The 27800-nt window shown below is 45.1% G+C and overlaps 2 protein-coding genes across 6 annotated transcripts in view; both read left to right on the top strand.

The window, feature by feature from the left end:
- LOC129380655 (chymotrypsin-1-like) overlaps nt 1–11833 on the top strand; it is a 37588-nt gene extending 25755 nt beyond the window's left edge. For 3 of the 5 annotated variants that reach the window (XM_072285131.1, XM_055062337.2, XM_072285132.1), the window contains 2 exons: nt 1702–1850; nt 7069–7322. In XM_072285131.1, coding sequence (XP_072141232.1) covers nt 1702–1850; nt 7069–7269 — 350 coding nt within the window. In that variant the 3' untranslated portion in view covers nt 7270–7322. Of the gene's footprint in view, nt 1–1701; nt 1851–2983; nt 3131–7068; nt 7323–11617 lie in introns of those variants that run through there. The other 2 variants (XM_055062338.2, XM_055062339.2) reach the window with 2 other exon arrangements.
- Nucleotides 11834–12463: 630 nt separating this feature from the next.
- LOC129388280 (chymotrypsin-like protease CTRL-1) overlaps nt 12464–27800 on the top strand; it is a 59027-nt gene continuing 43690 nt past the window's right edge. The window contains exons 1-3 of the mRNA XM_055078426.2: nt 12464–12616; nt 13700–13727; nt 24234–24307. Of these exons, the coding sequence (XP_054934401.2) occupies nt 12497–12616; nt 13700–13727; nt 24234–24307 (222 nt within the window). The 5' untranslated portion in view covers nt 12464–12496. The remainder of the gene's footprint in view (nt 12617–13699; nt 13728–24233; nt 24308–27800) is intronic.

A 27800-nucleotide genomic window follows, 5' to 3' on the forward strand; every position in this document is an offset into this window, starting at 1 on the left:
CAACCAGTGCTACCATATGGGGTAGGAAATTGGATCTTAACTAAAAAAAAAAGCTCTTAAATAATTTCAGGAACGCGCAACGAGCAAAAGAACGAAAATTGTTAGGCGTAACGTTAAGACACAGGAATGCAGCGAGGTGGATTGAAGATCAAACCTGGATAACTGATGTTCTGGATAATATTAAGGGAGAAAGCAGAGCTCATCAGGTCATATAATGCGTAGGGTAGATAACCGTTCGACTATAAGAGTTACATATTGGTTGCCAAGGGAAATGCAGTCGAAAACGGCAGAAATTGGATGGGGTGATGAATGGACATTTCCACCCCCAAGTTGGAATCAGCTAGCAGCACACAGGGGTAATTGGAGATCGCTTGCACTTGCCTTCGTTATGCCGTGAACAACAATATAGGCTCGTAATCAATGTTGTGGTGGATGATAATGATGATGGTTAGTGCAGCATCGCCTTTTTAGAGTGCTCGTATTGCTAAAAGGGTGGGTCAAGTTTTGCGCTACGGTGTCATACCGACTGATATCAATCACTAAAAGAAACTACGATTACGATGCAGCCTAACGCAAATTTGAGCGCAGCTGTGTAGGTATTCAGAATTCTCGATGCATTGTGGCCAAAAATTTGATACTGAAAAGCAGGGTCCTCTCGGCAGCAGCGCCGAACCCCTGGTCGGGCCACTCGTTTAGCAGCAGCGAGGACGAATAATTTCCGCCGGTTGCGTCACTCACTGTTCAGAAAGAAAGCGCGAACACGGGAACTCGTGGCTCGCGCGAACCGCATTCTCTGGCGGCAGCGTTGCTGGCGAAGTGGCGCATGCGCAGAAGAGTCCGAAGCCCATACTAGCGCTTTGTTTCCATATATGGCATAGGTGGACGAGCTCGCCGCACACCTGGTAGCCGTCGTGACGCACGCCTCCTGCGGTACTACGCTTTTCTCCTCACTCTTTCACCATACTCTCCTACTCCACTTTCCTTCCCATGTTTCCGCTGCACCCTCTTCCTCCGCTTTCATCCTGGCCATCTCTTCGCTCTTGGCGTGTTTCATCCCCCGCTGCGATCAACGTTCGCACTTTCATGCTTCACTGTGCTCGCTCGCCTGGCTACGCCGATAGACACCGAGGGACGACGCCGAAGCCTACGTTCAACGCAGGAACTGGCGCCTAGAAGCTGCGCTCTCAAAATAAAATAATATACCCCCGTATGAGAAAGGCACGGACCACTTTCCAGCGTAGAGACCTTGACATTCGCATCATTAAAAGAAAATGTTATGCTTTTCTCGAGGAAATTCAAGGGTACAAGTTGCAAAAGAAAGGTAACGGAAACTGTTTCTTTAGTAAAATTGAGTATTAGTTTTCAAGAAAAGCGGCATGACGAGGGGGAATGGCAAAGAGGCAGTTGGTTACCTTTGCCTGGGCATGTATATTCGCACATCTAATGAAAATTATCATCTGCTGGATATTCATTATCAATTTTTAAGTCTTATTCCATCGTGCTGCAGGAAAGAAAGCGTTCTGTTTTTAAAAGAAAGCTCGTGATCTTGTGCCGACTCCCCAGTCTCTTATCATTTATTTGTTGGAAAGATCGGGATATACAAGACAATTGCTACTCTTAGGAAAAGGCACTTTGTCAAACAAACTTTACCACTTGTGGCGTTGCACTCGTTGTATAATTTCGTGTTGCCGACCTTTGCAGCTGGCAACTCTTCAGACCACCTTCTTTACGTAGTGTTGAAAGTTTTGCCCGACTGGAGATGCAAGTGCGGACTGCACCATACGACTGCAGCGAATGTCAGCAGCTCGTTATTGTTGTGTACTCACACTCCTGCGAAAGATATCTGCATGGTAAGATCTGTGGTTGTAATTGAAATTATAAACTTTACCGTCACAAAATTGTGCACATTCTCAAATTCAGTGTACGCCTCAAATGGACCGTCCAGCATAGCTAGAATTTGCTCGGGTTCACGTGCACGTAAGTTTAAATAAAGGAGCCTTTGTGCATTCCATCTTGATTGGAAAGTTTTCTTCTATGACAGGGATTCAACCCGTCTCTTGTGCTTTTTAAATAAATCACCTTAACCACTGAGTCACCGCGGCGAATAAGTGGGGATATTATGCGCGATAAGTGCACAGAACGGAATAAGTGCTTATACCTGGTGTCCTAACTATAATCTACTAAAGTTTATATAAAGCAGATTAGTAACGGCACACTTATATGTTCTACAAAGTGTATGTCCAGGATCTTGTAGAAAAGCCCCTCGTGCTTTTTAAGTCGAATGCCTCAGGTGGCTCATGGTTGGTCGTTTGGCGCTATGGCTCGAAAATTCAGTGTCATCAAAATTGGGGGGTCGAACTCACGAACGTTGGTGGGGCTCTAAACCACAACTTTCGATGTTAATTAGGGGATGGCATTTCAGACACAGTTAATTACAGTAGTGTTAATTAAATCACTCGCACCCATTACCTTTGGTGCCAGTTGAACCTTCCGCCTTTATGTTTTGCCGGATTTCCCGTTTCTTGAGGCATATAATGCTTTCGCATTAAAACAAGGAAAGAGAAAGCAACAGGAATTAACAACGCATGCGAATGAGAAGGTAAAAAAATTCAATGAATGTCTCTTGAGCGCGTAGGCTTTGCCTTCATCCTCTTTAGCCTATGCTAAAGTGACTGTCAACTTTTGATTCGGTGACGTCCGATCAGTTATGAAGAGTAATTAGCCAATATTTTAAATTATCTAATTGTCAAGATGTCCATTGGCAGCTGTAATAGTAACATACGACGTCAAAATAACTCGTTTCGTGCAAGGCGAACACCACTGGTTTGTACCTTCTTACGAGGGAAGAAATACCGCGACATAATAATGTTGTGTTACTCTGCACCCGGACACAGGGGTGCCCCACGCCATCAAATAGTTTCATAGGGAAAGGAAGCTGGGTCGAGTGGATACCATTGCCATGCGCGTTATGTTTTTTTTTCAGGGTGACTGAACAACGGCTCCCGGTAATCTTTTCCTACTAATAACAAGTAAACAGGCTTGATTGAGTGATGAGCCTCAGCTGAAAACCTTGCTGTCCTATAGGGACTCTTTTATGGCACTACCAGCTCAAGCACTCACACGCGTAATCATATGGCATTGTTTAAATTTTGCGAGCATTCTCTCTCTCTTCACCAGAAAAAAAAAATAAACGGGGGACGAGTACTTTGCAGGAAGCACGAATAACAGTGGTTCAAAAACCCGTGTCGCTAGAGCCTCATGTTTAGACAACGGGACACGTCTTTTTCAGAGCAACTATTGCGTTCCTCAGCTGCTTTATGTACGCGTAGCCTACTTTACCTCAGCCTCAATGGGGAGAGGAGCATAACAAGCTGGTGCGCATAGCAAATTGATGAAAGTCGAAGCGTTCAGAAAACAGAAAAAGATGTGCAAACAACCATATGATATAGATGACGGGTCAATCTTTACATATATAGGTTCAAAAAATGCCCCTAGGCGCAACATAATGCTGTACGGGATATGACGTCGTGTTATAAAAAAATATAGGCTCATAAGACATCTAACTTCATCGTGGTTGGTCTCGTATGAGATTGGGTAATTGCAACGTTCTAAACCGTATAACTCTGGCTGCTTGTAGCTTCTTCAATTTACACCGGAAGTACACTGTCTTACAGACTGCTGAATATTTGTTGCTAAAATAAAATAATGGAAAATGCATAGTAATTATTGTAACCTATCTTTTTTGCGTTCTCCTGGTTTCTGTTAGCTTGCACTATTGCTTTTCTCCAGAGTAATTTCACCAAAAGTTTATTGCTTTCCGTAATTTCTTTTTTTTTTGAAAACAAAATCCGATAGCTTATTCCATTGTTGCGGGAGCTTTCCCTCCCCTTACAACTGCATCTTTCATGCAATGCAATAAAGTGAAACGTTGGGATGTGGTTCAAAAACGTTAGGGGTCCGTGGCCATTCACCATGCCAGAACCCAAAGCGATTTTTGCAGTTTTCATACCTGCCTGTTACCTCAACATTGCTTTTCACAATACTGATTGTCGTCCGGATGCTCTCTATATCCTTGCAAAATACAGTAGGGGTATCTGCATACGCCTGAAGCTTAAGTTCAGGGACTTGTACACGAAAACTATGAATGGGTTAATTTGCCATAAAATCCTGACGATGTGCACACTGAACACCAGTGGCCGGCGAGGGCATCCTCCGCCTACAGATCTATTTATTTCAAAAAGGGCCGCAAATGCCTAATTGACTATTAATGCCTACTTCGGTTCTGATATGCCCTGTATATGCCCTGAATTATAAATACGCCTAGATTAACATGATTCAACACTGGAAGCGAAATGCCATGATATATTCCGTCAAATGGCTTGTCGTGGTCTTCTTGGGTGCCAATGACTTCAATTGCATGGCGTCACAACATTCCAACACGCACCGCGTTTTGTGTATGTGCGTGATAATGGAGTGATTATGTATGCCGCAGGCCTGATTAGAACGAACTACATCTGTTATCACCATCTAAAGGGGTCGCGCCATAAATTTCGTAATGTATGATCGCAGTTTGTTAAGATATTGGTCTGTGCGATGAAATGAATGTAGGTTTGGCTGTGTTTGCCGTCTTTGGGATGAAAACTGTATGCTCTGCAGATGACGGTGATAATGTAATGCCTTTAAATTATACGGCGCAATAATTCCTTCCGACAGAAATTTGGCTGAGCACGCACTTAGTACACTTGACCAATGCCTTCCGGACCTGTAGACTTTCTCCGATTTAAGTGTTCTGTCCTTTCGCACCTGAAGATGTGTAATTCCTGCTTCCTGTGCTGTCTCAACTTCCTGTAAGAGCCGCAGCATGTGATCAACAAACAATCAGCTAAATCTCTTACAGTTGACAGGCTTAGAAACGAAAAGCAATACGTTGAGTTGAGTGAATGGTCACGCAATGTCCTGTTTGTGTGTGTGGCTGCGAGTCCGTCATAATTGATAATATCAATGTTAGTCTGCTGGACATGTGTTCACGCGAGGCTCGGAACCCTCTTAGCGGGTTCCCAAAGTTCTGGCAAAACCAAAACCTTCTGCCGAACTTCTGCTATCTCACGCACCAGTGTACTTCCGAAAACGTGCTTCACGCAGTTCGAGCTCCTAATTTATCTTTATCATATCCTTATCATAAACTTCCGGCTGTTCACATTCTAACGGAGCTAACATCCCAATCATTGTGTTGGACATTGCTTCATCACTTCTTTTTCAAACGCTACAATACCATACCTTTTCATAGCTTTTATCTTCACATGTTTATAATGCTCCCACTATCCTGTTAGCGAATCTTCTAATATATCATGTTTTTATTCTTCAATAACAATTTCTTGAAGTGTAGGCCTCTGCAAGAAAATTGCGTTTATTTCCTAATAATCCCATGAGAAAACACTTTTCTTGGTGGCCAACGTGACATGTTTTCAGGCAGTGCTGAGGCAAATGAACAGGAGTTACTGCGTAACCGTTACGATTACTCATTAAATAAACTGACAAGTGCATTCAGTCTAAATGTACTTAACTCTGCGCTTTAAAATGTGTATAATTTTACCGCTAATGACAAGCCATAACATTCATATACATCTTCAAGGTCAAACTTAGACATGAGCTGCGTCAAGATGCGACCCCTTCTGCCGCAGCTGACCCAACCAGAAGCACTATTTTTCACTTAAGGCGCTCAAACCACATCAACAAAAAAAACCGTCATTTTTAAGGCGAAAAAATATCCTTTACCTTTAAAATCACAACTCCTCATTCTGCAACATTTGGCGCGCATACGCTAAATGTAGCCCAACAAAAACTTAAGAAAAACAAGGTCCTAACAACAAATCGGGCTAAACAGGGCGAAGGGCGCGTACGCGCACGTATAAGAACACAACGGAGACGTGGAAAGCATCTGCGAGATAAAATCCTGGCACCGACGACTCAGCAGCGAACTGCGGCGCATGCAGGAATGGCGTCACTCGACGAGGAAAGATTTGCCGCAGTAGGGGGGGGGGGGGGGGGGCGGTGCAGCTTTACCGCTGTCGTTGGATCTGTCTCGCGTGTGTTTATTTCTTGGGCACCAGACCTTGAACGTACGTTCAGTGTACGGATGTTAAGTGACACGGTCGTCGCCGTTTTAGCCTTAGTGCAGTCAGCACGCCAGGAGAATTGCGCTTTCCTGGCGAGTCTTGGGGACCGTGAGGGCTGTCCGGTGGACAGCGTTCAAAGCTGCACAGAATAGAAATATATAACATACAGCATATGTAAATGAATACTTTCTCAAGCTCTCTGCAGCGTTATGTGTTATTTACGCATTGCTGTGAAGAGCAGTATGACAGCTATTCTGTGGGCAAAGTTGAAATGTTTGTGTGGGCAAAGTTGAAAGTGTTTACAATATTTGCACTCTTTGCAGTAAATTACTTCAGTGCTTCGGTAGGTTATAAACAGTTTTGCGTATGGCAGTAAATTTAGCGGGCTGCCTTGATATAGCTGCGTATGCCACGTAACCGGTATTAGGCGAACATAGCGGGACTGTTATGACAAATCTGTGTACCAACCTAAACGCATCTAAAATAGCAATTGTGAAGCATTACATTGTAAAGCTCTCCACGGTGTTTTGCAGTCATTCTACTGTATTTCCCAGTGTCCCGAGTGAACTCTACAGAAAGTTTCTATTGGAAAAAACAAAGGGGCACGGTCTGTCTTAATTTTAGGCAATATTCGTCCAAATTACGGCTGGCGCCCTAACTACGTATTGAAGAGCTTTAGAGTTTCAAAAGCGGCGTAAAATTTTAAAAGTATATTAAAATGAAGCAGTCGCATACGGCCAATGTTTAGGGTAGGGAAATAGTTACGTACACGACACTAAAGTTCTTACAACTTCCTCCATCAGAACAGCTTCGCTGGAAATGAGACTTCGATTTTCGAAGACGACACTAGTGGGCTGTTATTTTTTGCTAATAACCGTTCCTACTGTGCCTCTTACATTATACTGTAATAAAAAATTCTTGTGTTCTTTTTCACATATCGTTGTCTGCTTAGGGTGATTCCGGAGGACCGTTGACGGTGTGGAACAGGGACGGTTTGTCGGTACAAGTGGGCGTTGTGTCGTTCACTTTTGGGTGCGGCTCTTCTGGTCACCCAAGCGGATTTACTCGTGTGTCTGGCTACACTGGATGGATAAAAGAATCACTGAAAGTGCGCCACAGCTGGAAAAAATTGCCCTTAGAATTCAAGCAATAAATAAAGAGGCCCTACTTTCTGCCAGCTCGTACGTATTATGCGATTTGCGGCAATAAAATAGCGAAAAAAAATTATGAGAGAATTCATCTCACTATGAATATGAATGGTAATGCGATTAACTTGCAGCCAATCCAGCTAAACACTGTATCTCTGAAGTCACGTTTATTTACCATCTGTAGGGTCATTCTGGGACTTCCGTTGTTTGGACTATATGCCGCACACTCAAGTTTCTGCCCAATCAGCTAGTGGTCGTTTGTGATAATTACTATCAACACACGGCGCTCTTCTCGAATGGATAGTTGGCGTAGGCACGAAAGAACTATAAGTGCAACTGTGACCTAATGATTAGGAAAGTGGCTATAGAGAGTATATGAGACGTTGCTGTTATAAACTGACCCTCCAACACTTTTAATGCGAACGCGTCTTTGCCTCATTCTCGGCACTTTGAGGCAGGACAGAGCAGGGCAAGCAGGCAGGTAAGCAGCTAGGTAGGTAGGATGGGCAGATAGGTAGAGTGGCAGGCAGACACGAGTTCCAATTAGAAAGTATTATGGAGAATTCAACTTTTAACATATCTAGAAAGAGCTTTGTCATGTCTTCCGCGTAGCCAAATACCAAAACTGATTGCAATACTGGCACACTACAACTGCAGCTTTTCAGTGATTCTCAGTAGCTTTACTTGTTTAGCCTAAATGGCACAGCAGAGCCTCCAGCTGGTGGTTCACCTTTTATTCTTCTGCCATTACACTCGTCTACATTGCGGTTAATCGCAAGAACGTCATTATTTGCGCGTGCACCACACAGAGTAGTGTCACATCTGTATACCGCCGCGACGACGTCCTACGCCATAGTAGTGTGGTTAAAGTCTCTTGGAAAAAAAAAAAAACTATCGCTTGTTTTTCTGAGATTCATCTCTTGCAAATAACCTGTTTTTCACTCTTCTACTTGCTTGCTCTGGCACAATACAGCTCAACGAGACGTTAGCGCTTGGCGTCGTCTGTCACTTTGTGTACTCGACCTTTGCTCTGCGCTATAGCTCTTGACAATTCTGACAGAACATCGCACAAAGCGTAAGTATATAGTAAGATCTGTTTACCGGTTATTTACAAGGCAAACGCACAGGAAATATGGCGTAATAACTACGACTGAATTATGCAGACATAAATAACGGCTCTACAATGACGAAGAAGCGATAATGTCGATCGAACTGCGAACGCAGTATGACAACAACGACATGACGACAAGGGGATGCCGTAGCTTGAGTGGCGAGTCAGTAAAATTCTAATGAAGAAACACAAGAAGGAACGTTGTCGACGACCGGTGCTCCATCAAAACGTTCTAAGGCAATTCAACTTCTAGTTGACATCTATCAAAGCAAATGTGTTCCTGAGTGAGTTGTGTGAAAGAACGGGGGTGTTGAATGTGAAAAGTATTTCAATTACAATTCGTAATGGTTTCTGCTGCGTGCAGTCACTGCCGCTCAAGCCCTATGTGGCTTTGGCAGGCCCGATTTGTGCGCTGTTTTCTTTGCAGCTTTGTTGCATAATGTATTATTATTATTATTATTATTATTATTATTATTATTATTATTGATAATAATAATATTATAAACCGTATAAGATATTATCAGAGTCCTGCTGGGTCGCAAACATTTTATCTACGTTAACAAGAGGTTGAATCATCTTTCAACTCCCTCAACTAACACTTCGAACAAAATAGCTTTCTGACTGAGTGCTTAGTATTTTCTTCGGATGGCGGCATGTAAATGCGAATGCGAGTAGCGAACGAGCGAGCGAGGACGGGTCTCATTGCATCTCAGTCTTTGGCTCCGTTTCTAATATTGCCTTAAAAGATATGTGGAACCTACTTAGCCAAAAGTCGCACGCTTTTGCACGTTAGCTAGTTTGCGCAGCAAGGCTTTTAGGGCACACATAAGGAAAGTCAGAATTGCTTGACATCCGTGTAGTGCTTTCGATAACGGTTCCAATGACAGCATCACTAAAATTGTGGGAACATAACACACACTCAACCAATGAATAAGCAGTGGATGCTACGTATATATATATGTTAGCCCGCGCCATTCACCGCTTCTAGGAGGGTGTTAAACGGCATTTCAACCGCAAACATGGCGTACCACATGACACCCATTGATAAGTTTATTGCACGTAGGCCAGAATGTAGGTGGAGAAATGGCTGCCACAGTAGTTCAGTTGGTAGCCCGTCGCAGGCATCATGGGGAAATTGTGAGCTGGTCCCCTCCGGTGGCACGCTCTTCTTTGCTGGGTTTGACGTATCTCGGGAAGTGGTTACCTTGCAACTACTTCCAGGTAAAATAATCGGCCCTGTCGCAGCTTCATAGCGCTGCAGCTAGTCGCAACAGACATCAAAACTTATCTATCAACGAGAGAAGAAGCAGAACTTGATTGCAATCTAAAAAAAGAAGGCAGTGTTGACAATGTCTCGAGGATACAGAAGAGAAGGTCGACATAAAATTTTATTATTATACGAAATACGTGAGTAATGAAAATGAAACCGAGACAGAAAGATACAATATAGATACCTATCATTAATAACTAATATGAGCAGCCATGCACGTCAGCCTTGCCTTTTTTAGCAGCGACACTCGCATAAATCTTCTTTTTTTCTTTTATATGGTTTTTACCTTGCTTAAAATATGACGTTGATCATAAATTTAGTGTTAATTTACAAACATTATTTTTTCATATAATAAAACACTTAATTTTGCTTGCTATTTGCTTCGCTTCATTATCCGTTGCTACTCAACATTGGAACGCCTAGAGGGGTTCGGCCTCGCTGCATCAGTCCCAGACTGATCCCTCAGGACCTAAATAAAGTTATTCATACCATACCATAATTCGCTGGCTTCGTCACTGAATATTAAAAATTCCTTGTGCACCTAAGCTTTGCACTACCGACAACAAGAACACAGAAAGACAAGGAAGAAAGGTACAAAAGCTCGCACCCTGTGTATTTTTTCCCTTCATATATATATATTGCGAGGGCGATAATTATAGCTGCATTTATTGGCGGATATTTACTGTAATTTATAATGCTTAGAAAGCTAGCCAACTTACGTTAACAGATAGTCGAATACCTTGCTCTCGCCGGAAGAATAGTGATGAGGCGAGTATGGGAAACAAAATGCGAAGCTTGTGTACGTGATTTGAGGGATTCTTTAGAACCTGTGTCATTTTCTTAGGTTCAGTAACACACACACATAGTACAGCAATCGGGTAGCCAAAATAAAAGACATTTGTGATATCAATAACCATAATTTAGAAGACCTTCTTGGTTTCCGGTTTTCCAACAAATTTATATGATGAGGGCTCTCATACGATTTAATTTTATTGCGATAGCAATTATATGGACACTCCAGGTGCATTTCTGCCGTCGGCGTTGCAGTCGCCGCGAGGCTCCGTATAAAATCCAAGGGCGATCAAATCGGCGCCGCGCGCCGTGTGCTGTATGTGCGAGCGAACGCGTGCGAGATTCAGCCAGCGAAAGCGGCCCAGTCTCGCGTGCGGGAGCGAGGAAGGCGGAGCAGGAGCATGCCCTCCTCTGTACGGGCGAGGCTCAGGGGTAGTCGAGAGAGGGGAGGCGGCTGTTACGTATGGCTAGGCCGTGTGGGCGGCGTATCTTGAAAGCGATCTGCGACAAAGAAAAAGTGCGTGCCCGCACGGGTCTCTTCTCCATAGCGATCTGTAATGATTACATAGTGCGCGTAGTTCCGGTTGCTTCGTATGCGCTGGGCTTTCGACATTTCGTTCGCGTTGAAACGACAGATGCAAGAAGGTTAACTCGCTCGCAGCTGCTGCCGCGATTCCTCGCTCCAGAGTTTGGTAGCAAGTTCCCTGGTCATCGAGCGAGGTGTGTTCTTGTTTACTTTTGCGCGCGTGAAGAGGCGCATGTTGATTTAGCCAGTAAGCGAATGTTTACAAGTTGATACCGCCAATAGATCTACTATCCTTACTTCGCATAGCTATCTGATAAGTTCTAATCGCAATCTTCTCCGCCTTTCGGGCGAAAATACAACTTCTTACTGTGTACAAAAGCAGCGCACGTGGCGACTCTACATTGTCGATAAAGACTGCGTGCTTTAGAAGCCAGAGCGTACGCCATCTCTCAATAGATAGTGTACCCAAACTATAAAAAAAGACGATATACGAAAAGTTGAGGCCGTCAAATACTATACAATACTAAATCATAAGGGCTACGTTGTTTAGAGATGCCAGTGAGCCGATAGATCTACGAGCTTGATGTCAAGTTATAGTGTTTGATTACAGAGTAGAGAAGTGCACTCATTATTACTTTTCTGTTGGTTCTACAGAAGCCGGATTCCTAGAGCCTGGGTCGATCCCCTAGGAGGTGAGCAACCTGCCTTCGGAGGACCCACATCAAGCATTGAAAATTCAGGCAAGAAAAGAAGCTTAAAGAATAAAGTACCACTGTTTGCGTTCTAAGAGCTATGCACTCACGTTACAAACTGTCTGTATTCTTGAACAGCTTCTGTTGATCATACACAATAAGTGCAGCATTTTTTTTTCGGTACAGCTTTGGCCGCTGGTTGCTAAGCTACAATAAAGTTGGATATATGAAAAATTTCTTACTACTCAGAACCTCTTCTCACTTAAAACTCAAGGCTCAAATGGGAATGCGAGCATGAATGAAATAGCCTTACAGGCAGCCTCAGACAGGGCGTATTCTAGGTACACACAAAGAAGAGTGTGGGACGACAAATGGTCTTATTCAGGACATACTCCAAGCCGTACGACCCGCACTCTCCGTACTGAAATGTAAAAAATGGCGGACGTGGAAGAAGTCGGTTGTAGCGTGCGCTTGAATGCTTTCTGGCATATGGCTGCTGCATGGTCTTTTGTGTCTTTGGACATCTCTTCGTGAATCGGAACAGTTGCTGTCGAATATCATTTATGTTTTTCAGCCCAGTGAATTCCGCTCCTCCATTCACTCAGCGTACTTCGTTTTATTTTTCGATGGTCCTTCGCAGGAAAGAGCCACTATGTATTTTTGAAATACTGTTTCTTTCGTGACAGCGACGGTTTAACGAGTGACACTGCCCATATTCGGGGGATTACCTGAATATGCGTTTGCTCAGATCAATGGGTAATAAAAAGAACAGCAACAAGAGAGCGTTATTTAAAGGCGGGCTCCTCAGAAGACTGTCAGTACAGTCAAGAGGCAGCACAGTATGCCGACCGTGTGGAGCAGAAGCAACGCGTGCGGAGACTCAAACACTCGCTCTACTTCAAAATGTTGGTTAATATTTGGAGCCTTCCTTTTCTTCGTGGAGCTAACGATCGGAGCAAACGTAAGTTTCTTGAAGTCAACAAGGTGGTGGGTAAAATAATGCCCCAAGCTTTCGAATAACTATTTGGCTTTGGCTGTAGCGGTTCCACAAAAAGAGGTGTAAACGAAAGTTGAAAACAGAAGAGCCTCATGGCGTGATCATTTGCTAGATAAATCTGACCGATCACACAAAACATGACACACTTAGAACTTTGTAATCCCGTAAGGTTTAGCTGTTGTACTTTCAACACATTGTAACTACTTATAAAACATTCTTTGTTGCTATGTATTCAGAGCCATGAGACCACTGTAACGTTCGAAGACAAAGTCAGACGGCAGTGAGTTCGAAGTGCATTTATAAAAATATGAAACGGATCAAGCTTAAACTGAAAGGTGAAATGAATGCATTGTGCGTATCAAATACCCAATGTTCAAGATTGTCCTTCACTTTCCTGAGACAGGAGCTGGATAAAGTTGAGCACAACTACCCATCGTGTATTGTTAATCTTGCGCCTTCTATCAAGGACAATAAAATGAATGGCGTTCTTGTAACTTGTAGTGCGCGAACGCAATACGCTTTCCTTCGGACACTCTGGTTCAAAAAGCGTGTCAAAGAGAAAGGCAGCTGGCTCTCTTGAACAAAATTTTGATGCTGCACCAATCGGAACTCGAAGATTATTTGCAGTTGTTGTCATTAAATAATCCGCTAGCTTTAATTTTTTATTTGTAAATGAATTACATGAATCACAGGCAAAGTATTAGCAAAAATGCGCTACAAATGCAAAAATATGCAATGCAAAACTTCTTAAGGTAGATTCTTGCATAGGCGCAAATTGGCGGTTTTCTGCCGCATAGGAAAACACACGGCTACGTTATAACATTTCTTTTATTCTTATTGGTACAATCGCAATTTGACTTTCGGGACATAATTTAGGACCCAGACAATAAATCTTATTTATGTGTTTTCTTTCTTCTGATAAGCTTGAGTTAGCGAAGCGTAGAGCAGTGTTGCTTGGATAATTCAAATAATAACTTATAACGCAAATGATGCATAACCTGGATAATAAACTTATGCATTCGAAAAATACTTGTTTTTACATTGCAGAAAATCGACACCCACCTCAATCGAAAAAGTAAGTTCTTGTTTTTTGGAATCACAATATACTTGCGAGTTATAGTTTTCATCTTTGCTCGAATGAGTCAATGGCCATTTAAATGTAAAAAGAGGGAGATATTGAAGAGGCGCGGTTTGAATGTTATTGAGGTGTAATTCCTTATTAAATATTTAAACAAGGTAGGGTGTCATCAATAAGAATACTCTCGTTTGAAATGGCCTGGCAGCGAAATGAATACAAATCTGTGAATTCCACACATATCAGTGAATTGGTCGTGAACGACGCTTACGCTCATGTTTACCTGAACGGTTTTTTCTACATTTCTCCTACTTATTCACATCTATGTAGCCCAATGCTTCTCGGTCAGTGTACCATGCGGTTTCATTGTAACTATTTTCTCAACACTGTCTGCTACACTTGCAGATATCTTCCCTCTCGTGCTTCTTTATTTGCGCACCTACCAATTGGAACATACTACATTCCGTAGATTGCCCAAGCTTTTTCACAAATGCTGTGGAACATGCCCGATTGCACGTATCGAGTGTTCCTAGTTGTCTGTTCGGGCACTCACCCACTGGCATGCACACAAGGTCCAAATTGTTCAGCTTGTTCGGGCATATAACCAGTGACCCACGTTGTAAAATCGCCGAAACGCCTGCTTATACAGCCGGCAGCAATGAGTATCCGCTGGTAATTTGGGGGTAAGAGGCAAAGAAATATTTGCTTTAAAATTAAATAAATCTTTTTATTTTACAGGAGAACTTGCGTAAGGTGACCGCTTTAGGTGCAGAAGGATCAAGTCACTTTGTCAATATACAGCCTGAAGCAGCAAAAGTGCCTGTGTGCGTTAGAAATGCGTTTAACAGCAGATGAAAAAGGCCACTATAACCTCATGCCATCAAGTCCAAAGCAATGTCTACCGACACCGCCGTTTAAGCGTAATGGGAACCCCTTCGAGAGGCGCATGCTGGAGCTGATACGTTACGCTGCCCTATAGGGCCGCCTGCGACAAGCGAAAATTGAAATTGTCCTGGTTTAACCGCCACAACCACGGAATGAATAGGAAGCACGCAGTAGCATGCATGCTTTCAATGCGTGCCCCCAGCGCACGGTATACACGGGCGCTTTTGCATTTTGGTCAAAACCTGACCGGCGTGGCCATGATTCAATTCAACGTCTTGGGGCTTAACAGAGCAAGGCGAGAGCCGCTAAGCCACCACGGCAGATGACAAGCAAGAATGTTGACCTTGTTTGAAAACAAACTACAACACCACAAAAAATCATGTTTAATATGGCGGCAAAGCTGTATTTTATTCTTTTGCTATGGTAATTTTTGACATGTTCAGCACGACGGGTGATTGCAAATGGGCTGTTAAGTTTGATGTACAGTATGTTGCAATGTTGAGCGGAATACATGTCTTGTATCTGGCAGCTCAAATTTTGACGTATTTTAGGTAAGATTGAAGGATTGAAACTTCAAAACACTGATTCAAAATCGTAAACCTTGTCGGCAAGTCCACACCAACGTGTTCTATACGCTGTGCCACGTATTGTGTTGCGAATAATTACAGAAATCAGTTATGCGCTAATAATGGTTTCCTACAATAATAGGTGCTTTGCTCAAGCAAACATATCATGGCGTTTGCATGAGTTTACTATTCTTGAAAGCTATTATTACCCCAATAATTTGTATAAATAATCAAATTTTATAGTTCTAGTTTTGACTCATGGAAAATTGTATTTGGAACTAGCAGGGTGTTCAATAAGGCGACTGCAGCTCTGACATTTTCAAAGAAATGTGACAAATAAAAGGAGATAGGTTGACAGAAATTATCTCTGGACTTCTTGCTATACCTGAGGCGTTAGATTGGGCGCAAGGCTAATGTGCTCTTCCCTGTTACTGCTATATTTCTTCAACTTTATTATGAACGAAGCCTACACGCCTGAAAAATATCAGAGCATCCTTCAAATTAGAGCTGTAATCAATAGGGCAATGATGAATACGTTATGAACCAAAAAGTTTATAACACGTACCGTTTCAGTGGAATATATTTGACAATCGCACTGTGCGAACACAATACTGAAACATCGAACTAAAAGTGGTGGTTTACCTAATCCACATGTAAAAACGAAAAGCTGCGATGTGGCAACACTGCTACTGCTTGACATAGATATAAGTGAGGGACGTTTTCTTCAGAGGTGGGCTGATAAAAATATTTTCGAATGCAGAACCATTATGAATATTGAGCGTCAGGGCCAGCATTCACGAACATTTCTTAAGCTAAACTTTTTTGTTAAAGTAAAAATGGCCGGCGAATTTGCAAGGTGCACTTGTAAAATAAAGGGCTTATGGATTCGCGTGCAGATGTTTGCTCCAACATAAAATAGATACATCCAAAAATCAGAGCTGAGTCATTTATATCGGCATAATTTCTTGCCACGTCTGCACAGTTTAGTGCAAAAAAGATAGTTAACTGCCAGATAAAGAGAGGTCAACATTATATGTTGTAGAGAAAGCGAGGTCAACATTATGCCACTAAATAAAGAGGACATGCAGCGTTAAGCATATTTCTGCCTTTCAGGAATGAATAGCTAATGTACGAATAGCCTTGCAAGAACGTTAGATAAATGGTTTCCGGATTAGGATCCATCGACTTCCAGAAACACCATGTGACAGACTAAATGCGCAAATCAAAGTGGGCTTTTAGGCTACCGCAGCAAAGCCGAAGGCGAACCTTGTATGAACTATTTTTATCTGCATCGCTTCGAAAACTTTTGTCGTTTTCTCATGCCTGAGAGTCTGCTAATTATTTGTTTGACAGACAGCAAACAGTAGGAAACTTTAACAGAAGGTTCTCGCAAACTTTTGCGTTAGTTTTCAGTATTCCAAAAAAATAAACTGTTTCTTTTTGATTACATTTTTTATTCGTGTCCGAAACTACAGATATCTGATAAACAAAGGTTTTATTCCTGCAGTAAATGGGAAAGGAACTATTCCTCGCTGATAAGAAGCAGTATTCTCGGTTGATAAAATTGCTAAATATCAGTTCAGTAGAGACTCACTCCCCAAGCAAACAAGTGAAATGGTCTTTTCTGCCCGAATGCAAAAGTTACTCTCTGAAAGAGCTTTGCCGATATTACAGTGCCTGAACTCAGATCAAGCCGCGTTCTTATACATTGGGAGAATGCCATATGAAATAGCCGTGTGTCCAGCGCTAAATTTAACTATTAGTAATACTTGACAATTATACTTACTTGCGATGTTCATGCCGATTATATTACAAGCATTGGTTACACAACATTAGGTTACTTGCACCAAAATTAAATTTTCACCCCTAAAATTGTAGCTTTATAACACACTAACACGTCGGAAACTAGATCATGTATCGGCAACTTGTGATCCATGTGACGACACTGACGCGACCACGCTGCGCGCATTAGTGGCATGAAAACCATTGCCGCATTTGCCTGAGTTACCACCGCAATATATCTAGATGAATACGGTTTCATAAATATTACGATCACCCTGTACAGCGATAAGATTTCATTCTTCGACCCTCATATGTTTTACGTTGCATTGATGGTCGCCATAAGGGGGAACTATTGTTTGGTATCCACCCGTCATCCACCATGATCTACTTTACAGAGAAGGCGGTACTTTTAGTCAGCAGTAAGAGGAGTTGGACCTTGCAAAAGCCCGTCACAGCGTATTGATTCGATGAGACGCACAGAACATTTCACCCTGTTGTCGAAGGACGGCCCATACCCACTGCGGAAAATTGGCCCAGAAGCCGGCAATTTTAAATGATTGTTAGCGGAATGAATCTAGTCATATCAGAGCGTAGTTTTGAGGACAAAAGCCTCCCACAACTAGTTCATCGCTGTCTAGAAGATGAGCGTGCTAGCTTTTTTAAGTAAATTACTGTAATGCGATGCGCCTAGCGTCTCAAGCGCTGGCTTGCGCGAGTTTATTCCGTTCATTGTCTAATAGATGATCTGAGAGCATCGAGCTTCTATGCATTTTACAGCGCAATTCACGTTCGGTTGGGCATTAGGCCACCCCAAAATCTTGAGTAGTACTAAACCCGAATTGCAACTTGGCCCATCCACAAATTTCAAGCTGGCCCACCCGCACAACCGCTCCTGCGTTGAGTGTGGGCGTGCTTCGGCATCGTTCCTCGGCGCAACCGAGTGAACGAGCACAGGCGAAAGATGACAGCGAACGACGAGTGCAGCGGTAGATGCGATAGCGCGCGAGGAAGAAAGTGGGGAAGGCTGCTACAGGGAAGAAGAAGAAACAATAATGAATGTCCGGCAGTTTTTGGTTCTGGCGGACTGCCGCCCGATTCATGGCCAATCCCCCGTAATGGGTTGTGCTATAACTACAGGCACCCAATCAAACCAAACCTGAGGTGGCGGCTCGAAGTCCTTGGACTCAGGCGGCATCTGTTGGACATAAACCCGGGTAGCAGTGATGTAGGACGGCGGGACTAGGGTAGGTGTGTGTCTGGAGCAAGCGTTAAGTTACGGCCTCATTCCTGTTTAATTTATCGTGCGGTGGCGGGAATGTGCGTCTTTCGAGTCTGTAGTCTTGGGTGAAGTCTCTGAACGTGGTCAGGCGATCGCCCAATGCCCATTCTCATTCTTGTAGTTGCATTTCTGTTGTAGTGTCCCGATCCGGCAGATCCGATGCTCCGCTCTCGGGGGCGGAGGCGGCGGCCACATAATCTGCGGCGGCTCGGCGTGTGAGACCTCGCAGGGAAAGCATGACGCGGAGAATGGAGCAGGAGTGGAGGGAGCGGAGGAGCCGAGCGGAGCGCTCAGTGGCCAGCACCCACGGCAGTCGCCGCCGCGTAGGCGATCTCAACAGCACTTCTGAGTAGGGCCCAGAATGAAGTCAGGTGGGAAAGTTACGCTCGTCCGCAGCGTCAGCTACTGCTGCCAGTCCGCGGCAGCAGAACATGTGACGTAAATCACTGCTCCTACAAGTGGTTATGGCGAGCGGCTACGAGTAAGGCTACATGTGTGACGCTTCCTTGGGTGATGTAGCCGCTGACAACAGCGGTACGATATCCCCTCGAAGAAGGCACCCTCTTGTCGTTGGCGGAGCAAAAACGTGAGAAGAAAAGCGTGCTGCCGCGCAAGACTGGCTGTGCGGCGACGATGGCTATGATATGGCGCCTGAGTAGCGCGCGCTACTCACTGCGTTCTGTTCCTAATACAAACATATTTAATCATAATAGAAAATAACGACACGCAAAATAAAGGCCGCATAGAACTGCGCTCAAATTTTGCAGTATCGTAATCGCCAGTAAATTTTTATCGGTTTTCAGCAACGTCTAGTGTCCCGAATTGACCATAAAGCCTGGGAACTGATGAACCGAAACCTTAGGATGAGAGCACAGGAACGCCACCACTTTAACATGCGAAGATCTGGGCAATTTCATTTTCTCTTCACATTTATAGAGCGCCTACAGAGGGCACTTGACTACAGCTATGTGTATTGTCAGCTATTCCGTAAGCTTCCTTGAGACTCTCGCTTTGAGGTTGATGTTTGAGCTTGACCACACCTTAAATATGGTTTTCCAACAAGTAGTTGATATTCGGCCCAGTGTTCTCTTGTCGGTATGTGCCATTCTTAGCATCGTTATTGTAATGCATGCCTCTTTTGTGCTTCCGACGCTCTTTTCACAAGCATGACAACGAAGAATTCGATGCATAGCCGCCACCATTCTGCCGAGAATGTTTTTATTGGATGCACGTAGCGTAATGCCCGTCCAATGCAGTATTGCTGATTCTGGCCTCCAAAACGCATATACAGACGCTCTGAGAGACTGTGCTGAGCGGTAAACTTTAAACTACACGTCCACCACTGTCGTTTCGCGATGTCTTATTGGTCAGCGCAGTCGACTGGCAAGTACGACATACTCAATTTTTATGGTGTGATAAGTGAAATGCACGAGACCAAGTGCAGTGTTTCGCTAGAAGAAAGTGGACAACGAGGAGTGCAAAAAAGAAACAGCAAAGGAGCCAATCGCGGAAATCCGCGGAGATGAAGACAAACAATCGCTGAAAAACATGTAACTTCGGAGGGGACCAATCCGGCGTAACCATGAAGCCACAAAAAGAATAAATATGCGAAGGGCCTCCCTAGAAAGCGGCGGAGTTCGCGGAAGCGCCGCAAGAAAGAGGTCGGCCACAGGTACGGTACTGGGAGTGGAAGATGGGCTGTCAGGCTTTGGACGTAGGCCTCCATAGGCTCCTGCGACCGGGACAGCTATTCGGGAGCCGGCCAATACCTCCCGGCTCTTCTTCACATTCTCAAGCCACGGAGTAATATCTTGAGATGTGTGGATGCCTGCGCCTGTAGGTAGAACGTGAGCAGTTGGACTATAGTCCGAAACTCACATGGAGCCGCCTATGCAGGACGTCCTGTTCCCATGCTGCTTAACCCTGAAGGTTTCTGGTGCGGTACCTGTTTCTTCTCGGGTATACGAAAAAACTGCGCCGCAGTCATCAGCGACTCGTCGCTCCTTTTCAGCACTGCCTTGGTTAGGTCTTCGCTGCTTCCCGCATTGTCTTACGCCCCATGCCATCGAAGGCCGAACTGTTGTTGGCTTCACTAAAACGCACTCCCTTAGCTTTCTTCGACAGCGTTGGTTTTTTCTTCTTTGTTAATGTCACTTGAAAACATATCGTGCTGCTAACTGTTGTTTTAGGTGTCCGTTAGCTACTTCCCATTTCCTCTGTGTATTAATTATCTTGGTGTCATCGCGCGCAAAGATATTTGATATTTTTTGGGGTACACTGGGGTAATCCTTCAGTGACCTACGGAAAAATGCAATAAATAATAACCTGCCTCACATTCAGGTTCAAATTACACTCGAGGCACTTGTGGATTTCTCATGCCCCCATGCCGACACGATGACGAAGCTAAAGATAACGACGACAGAAGTCATCCTTGAGCATGTCGTGTATGTCGACGATGGTCGTCGTTGGCGTAACAAGAGCGGGCGGAGGAATAGGAGTAAAAAAAACGGTAGACGGATGGAGTGTACAACGCTAACAAAATTTCTAGCACTTAACTGCTGTCGTACTAATATGTAGACCACACCGGTAGTGAATCCCTGTCTAAATATGTGGGCCAATCCAGAAGGTAGTGAAGCTTCAAAAAATGGGCGGTTCCCTTAAGAATATTGTAATGTTCGAGTTCCCGCGTGCAGCAGAAGGATTAGAGCAGGCAACCAGCCGACACCAACTTCTTTATACTCGTACACGCGCTCCGCGAGCTATGCCGCTAGCCAATGAGATGGGGCGGTGTTGCCATCTGTCGTTCTTCGTGGCAAACGCTGTGGTCAAAGCCGACACCAGTACCAGTACACTCGCCTGCCTTTCGGCTTGACGTCAGCACCCTCGGTTTTGCAGCGGGAAATGGACAACTTGATGCAAGGACTACAATACGTGGTGGTGTACCTTAATGATATCCTGGTGACTGGGCGCATTGATGATCACCTTGAGAACTTGGCCCGTGTACTGCATCGCTTGAAAGAAGCCGGGCTGAAGCTCAGGGAAGACAAGTGCACCTTCATTGATTCACAGGTGGAATACATGGGCCACATTGTTACGTCGGCTGGTTTCCATCCTAACCCTGAGAAGACTGAAGCTGTACTGAAGGCCCCAAGGCCTAGTGATGTGAAGTCACTGCAAAGTCATTTGGGACTTGTAAATTTGTTCGGACAATTTCCGCCAAATTTGTCTACTGTTATTCCTACACTGAATGAGCTGCTCTGAGCCAAGACACCGTGGATGTGGGGTGCTAACCAGGAGCGTGCGATTTGGCAAAAGAAAAAGTTGCTGGTGTCTGCTGCGGTTTTGGCACACTACGACCCTCGGAAGCCCTTGGTGCTGAGTTGTGATTCATCACCGTATGGAGTGGGAGCTGTGCTGGCTCACCGTGACGACACGGGTGCTGAGCGTCCGATCGCTTTTGCATCAAGAAGTCTCGCGCTAACTGATCGCAACAACACTCATTTGGATAAGGAAGCTCTCGCTGTTGTGTTCGGAGTGACCAAGTTTCGACAGTATGTATGGGGCCGAGAGTTTGAGGCGGTCACCTACCGCAAACCTCTGCTTGGCCTGCTCGCCGCTGACAAACTCGTGCCAGAGACGTCATCTCCGCGAGTGCTGCGCTGGTCACTGATGCTGGCCGCTTACAACTACAAGCTTAAGTACCGACCCGGAGCCAGCATCGCGAATGCTGACGGTGTGAATCGCCTGCCGCTGCCTGTTTCTGCACATTCCGTCGAGCAGCCAGCTGAAGTTTTCATGCTGAAGGTTGCTTACCCCAAGGTCTTGGTACCGGCTGTAGTGACTGAAGCGACCTCCAAAGATCCTGTGCTAGCCAATGTTCGGGAGGCACGGTGGGCTAGTACATAGCAAGAGCACGTGCTAAACCTACTCCATAAATGCTATCCTGGCATTTCCAAAATGAAAGCACTGGCTCGTAGCCATGTGTGGTGGTCTACCCTGATGAAGACATCACTAATGCGGTGGGTCGATGCCGTGTGTGTCAGGAGCACCAGAGGACTGCGCGGCCAGTAGCGATGACGCCATGGCCGCTCCCTGAGAAGCCCTGGTCGCGAATCCACATTGACTTTGCTGGACCTCTCAATAATCGATACTTGCTGATTGTGAGTGATGCCTATTTAAAGTGGATAGAAGTCGTTCCTGTGACAACACCGTCGGCCGATGCCACCATTTTATGCTTGCGCACCATGTTTGGTACCCATGGGTTGCCAGACGTGATCGTGTCTCATAATGGACCAACATTCGTGAGTGCCAGTTTCAAAGAACTCCTCCAGCGAAATGGCATAAAGCATGTGCTGACATCGCTGTATCACCCGGCATCAAATGGTGCTGCGGAGCGTGCAGTGCAAAATATTACATCAAAACTGAAGTGTGCAGTGGGCGCAAGCTTCGAGTGGAAGCTAGCTCGTGTCCTTCTGAAGCACAGAACAACGCCACATGAAATTACTGGATGCTCTCCTGCTGAGTTAATGATGAGACTCAAGCTGAAAACAGCTTTGATTCTACTGCATCCTGACATGGTCTACAGTTATGACAAGGCAGCTAAAGCAGAAGGTGGCCCATGACAAAAACATGTACCCGACGCCGCTTGTGCAACCAGGGGATCATGTCTATGCACGATACTTACGAGACGGTCCACCCTGGGTTCCAGCGACAGTGATTGCTACGTCAGGCGTTCACATCGCTGATGTCACAATGCCGGATGTTCGATCCTGAAAGCGGCAGAAAAGCACCCGCGCCCAGATTTCACCGCACCTGACGTGCCTCCGGCTGCTGTGGCGAAACCGCAAGCCTGCCCATGTGACGGAAGCGTACATGACCAACAGACCTCTGCTGGGCAACCGCACCTGAGCGCCAACTGTGACGACGAAGCTACACAACACGAAGCTTCGCCAAGAAAGAATTCAGTGCTGGCCGTTTCTGATGCTCCGGCACCCACTTCTGAATCGAGCACACCCTAAGTGCGAAGAAGTTCGAGAGCCAAGCAACCCGTTATGCGGTATTCGCCATGAGACTTGTGGACGTTGCTTTCCTTGTGGGGGCGGGGAGGGGTGTCTTGTTTGTCCACAACGTTTGCCACGAAGAACGACAGATGGCAACACCGCCCCATCTCATTGACTAGCGGCGTAGCTCGCGGAGGACGTGAACGAGAATAAAGCAGTTGTCACCGCAGTCTGTGTCGGCTGGTTGCCTGCTCTCATCCTTCCGCTGCACACGGGTACTCAAATATTACAAATATGTCACCTAAAATTTTTCTTGCTCCAAAAGGTACTGTCGTCTGCAAATTTGGACAGTCTACACGAGTATATGGAGGGTCCGAATGGCGGCACACTGCGAAGGTCGTGCAGTTTTATTACGCGGGCTATTCTCTCGTGGTTACATGGGTAGATATCACAAGTAATACACTATAAAGAAAATTGACCCAGCGCGATGTTCCTCTTGCTCCTCTCACGCGAGGCGAGACCCCGTGGAGTACCACGCCATGGTTCCGTGCCATGCACCCGCCTAAATTGCTCAGGAAGACTTTGTCTTTGATGAATTTCAACTAAAGATCGAATCGCCATGCACATTTATTTCAATAGATCTACCTTCAGGAATGGTATTTTCCTACTTTCTATGTGCTAAAAATTTGCTCTGAAGAAAGCAAGTATTTCTTCTTAATTTATTGTATATAGGGAATCCGTTCAGACTTCGTAAGTACATTTCAATCAAACATTCAGTACACTTTCATTTATGACCCCTGAAGTGGGATTTGGTTTGCGTCATCATTTTGGACTATCTTTCACCTATAATGCTGCTTACTGTTCTCTGCTTTAACGCGGCTGCCGTCTCTGTGTCGAACAGCGCTATGATGTTCCAAACTCTTTTCTACACTGGCAGAAAAGAGATTGCCAATGCATATGCGAACATTGTTCTCAAATCTTCAATAATGCGCAGGTTGCGGTTTGTCCCAAGCCACGGGAAGGGTTTTCAATGGTGAGCCTATAAGCAGGACGCAAATTCCTTGGATAGTAAGTGCACCTTCAACTGATTTGCCCACTACATATGCGAATCAGTTTTCACAGTAACTTTGCCTACATTCATAATTTTTCCACTTTCTAAGTACATGAAGCTGTGAAATACGAACTCTTGTAAGCCAATTAGAAGACGGGGTTGCTTGACTGACTAGTGCAATAAAGAATTCTAGCAGAACCGATGTGACGACAAACTTGGGCGGCGGTCATGGAGTTACCACTGAATATATTCAGCCGTATACCGTATTTGAACTGCCGAAACGCGTTATCTCTGAGGCGTGTATGGACTATTCCATTGAGATTACCTTTGGACACGCTGCTCCATCTAGCGACGCGGACATAAAGTACACGCGTGGCGGACGGAGATAACCAGACAAGACTGTCTTGGTATAAATGGCGACTGTTGGATTCCGCCAAACACTAGAGGCAATTTAGGGATTTATTTGTATCTAAACAGTGGCGCGTACCCGCTTACGCACACCCAGTGACTAAAATTTGCCTGCAAAATCTCAAGTGAATACGTAAGCATTCCCAAGCGCCCACAGAAAGGGACCAAATTCGTGCCGATGATGGGTTCTGAACTCTCTGCTCGAAAAACAGAAGGTTGATGATGTATATATTACCCAATGTACTATCGTGAGGCTCATGTTGGTGATGGTCTAAAAAAAACCTAAATGTGGACATAAATAGATAGATAGATTAGAAGAGCATTATATATTGCATTGAATAATTACTATTTAAAAAGGATATAGGACAATCGTAATTGTCATCAATTATGTACTAACTGGCTAAATAAACAAAAGATGGCAAATGAGTTTTAGAATATAATTGCATTTTGAGTAATTTGCAGGTTATTTTCTTGCTGCAAATAGCTGATACTAGGTGACAAAAGATGTTTATCACCTCGAATGTGGTATCCTGAAACCGGATGGTGCTGGTAAGGGCAAGATGGCTGTAATAAAATAAACAGCGACTGTATGAGGATGCATAGGAACATGAAAGCAACCCTTACTATACCCGTGGGTAATTAATAAAAGGAAAATCAGACATCCACCCGTTCGTAGCAGTTGCGACAAAAAAAGACCCATACGAGATTCTCGAAAGAAAAAGCCGCAGAGTTAAAGGAAAATTCGTCCTGGTCCGGGACTCGAACCGGCGACCACCACATTTCCGGGGCAGCCGCTCTACCAACTGAGCTAACCAGGCGGCTAGCAGATGGCAGGGCGAAGTCGAATTGGTCGACGACATGAAGCATAGACAAGTGTTTGAAGAAGGTCTACTGCGGAAACCAGCAAGGTTTTCGCAGAACTTCAACGTCATACCCGCCGTGGTTGCTCAGTAGCTGTGGTGTTGGCTGCTGAGCATGAGGCCGTGGGATCGAATCCCGGCCACGGCGGCCGCATTTCGATGGGTGCGAAATGCAAAAACACCGTGTACTTGGATTTAGGTTCACGGTAAAGAACCCCAGGTGGTCGAAATTTTCGGAGTGCTCCACTACAGCGTGCCTCATTATCAGAAGGTGGTTTTAGCACGTAAAACCCCATAATTTGATTTCCATTAAACCCTTACTATGGAACTATAAGAGGGAGAAAACCAACGGGCCTTATTTTCAGTAATCGAAATCATCTGACAAAAATAATGAAGCCATGGAAAACACACGGAAAGTCGAAATTATCGCCAGATGAAAGCAAAACTGGGCTAAAAAATAATTTGTCGCTGATGGTGGCCTACCGAAGAATCCGCCGATTGTTCTGCGAAGGTAGTTGTCTCGACGCCCATATTCTTGGTTATTTGCTTCAATCAAAAACTGCAGATTTTATCCCCTATACCCATTTAGGCTCCATATGGTTTTTATGAACCAAAAGTTCTCTTTTTGCTCTTTTCGTTAATTAGACAGCGAGGGATATTTATTCCGCCAACTTTGTTGCCTTTACGTGCCGTGGGAGGGCTCATTGGTCTGCTGCCAGCTCAAGCATTCAGTTTGGGTTCAGTTTCACCTCACACGATTGGCCTAGGACGTACCAGAGTCGTCAGCCACGCCCGTCGGCGCGGCCTAGGCCAATCGCATGAGGCAAAATTGAACGCAAAATCAAAGCGCGTTCCGAACAAAAATCTCTAATCTAGCCCATGGTGTGTCGCTACTAATCTTGAATACTATAATGAGATCACGTCGACACTGAACGTGAGGTGGGTTCTGCGGCAGCGTGAGGGGAAATTTTACCTAAAATTTCACCGACCAACCTTCCGTGTTGTAGGCATCGCAAAGATGTTGCTTTTGAGGAGCATTTGCTTAAGCTTGTCCGACGGCGCACTTAAGTCAGACAGTGTTCATCTTGCGGCCCTTTATCCCTTAATGTATGAGAAACACAAAATCCGACTCCATTTTATTCATACGGAGGTGTAGCTTTGCAAGCCTGTTGCTCAGGCAATTGACTTGAAAGCCAATAGAGACTTTTAGCCTGTCCGCTATTCCGGTAAACAGGAGCGGTTTGGGCGGATTGCCGGATTTGCGGGGGCGTAGCCAGATCGCTGCAGCCGCCTCCTAGCGTAGAGTTCAACCAGACAAACACAGAGCTAAAACTGCAGTAACCCACTATATCCTGCTTCGCTAGTGGTGCAAATTTTTGGCAGCGGCGTAATTGTGAACACGATTACGCCACTGTCGAATATTTGCACCTGGAGCCAAGCAGAATATAGTAATTAGCTCTGTGTTTGTGTGGTTGAGTTTTGCACCTCCAGCTGGCGCCACTAATCTGGCCGCTCACGTTTACGCCCCCGATAAACCGGCAAACCGCTGTCAGGATTGGGGGCTCAATCCCATCGCTCGAGATCCGTTGCCAAGATTGGAGTCCGGCATGAATTCGAAGGTAGCTGGCCCATGCCGTCGTCCAACTTAAACACGCTGAGGACGTTGATGAAGGGAAGAACTGCTTCTCACCGGGAACGAGGAAAATGGGTTTATTTACAGAAATTAAATCAGTCTAACATGACTGCTTAAGAAAAAGAGTGTCAGTCCAACATGACTGCTCAAGAGAAAGTGTGTCAGTCCAACCTGACTGCACGAGAGAAGTGTGTCGAGCCTCCGCCCAACAGCCGTTTTTAAACGCTCGGTCCTTCGGCGATACAAGGCAGCGAATGTTCGTTTCGTCATCGCAAAACTAGCCGCCTCCCGCGACAAGGTGACGCGCACACACACGCAAACACACAGGTGCGAAGGACTGGAGCCGACGACTGAGGGGAGTCGTTCCGGGAAGCTCGGAGACATTCTGGCTAGCTCGTTGTCCCGCCGCGGCTTGCTCATGCGTAGCAAAATCAGGTTCGCGCTGGGGACCTCGGGCACAATAGTTCGTCCGTCGAACCCGTTTCGTCACAACGGAGATGGGGCTCGTGGATGGAGGTGGTTTGCAGCACAAAGCCCGCTTCTTCGAACGCAGTCTAGCTGCAGCGACGGAGAGTGGGGGATGCGCGCCTTGTCCCCCAGTCGTAATTG

Source organism: Dermacentor andersoni, chromosome 10, assembly GCF_023375885.2.
Source record: "Dermacentor andersoni chromosome 10, qqDerAnde1_hic_scaffold, whole genome shotgun sequence".
Lineage (NCBI taxonomy): Eukaryota > Metazoa > Arthropoda > Arachnida > Ixodida > Ixodidae > Dermacentor > Dermacentor andersoni.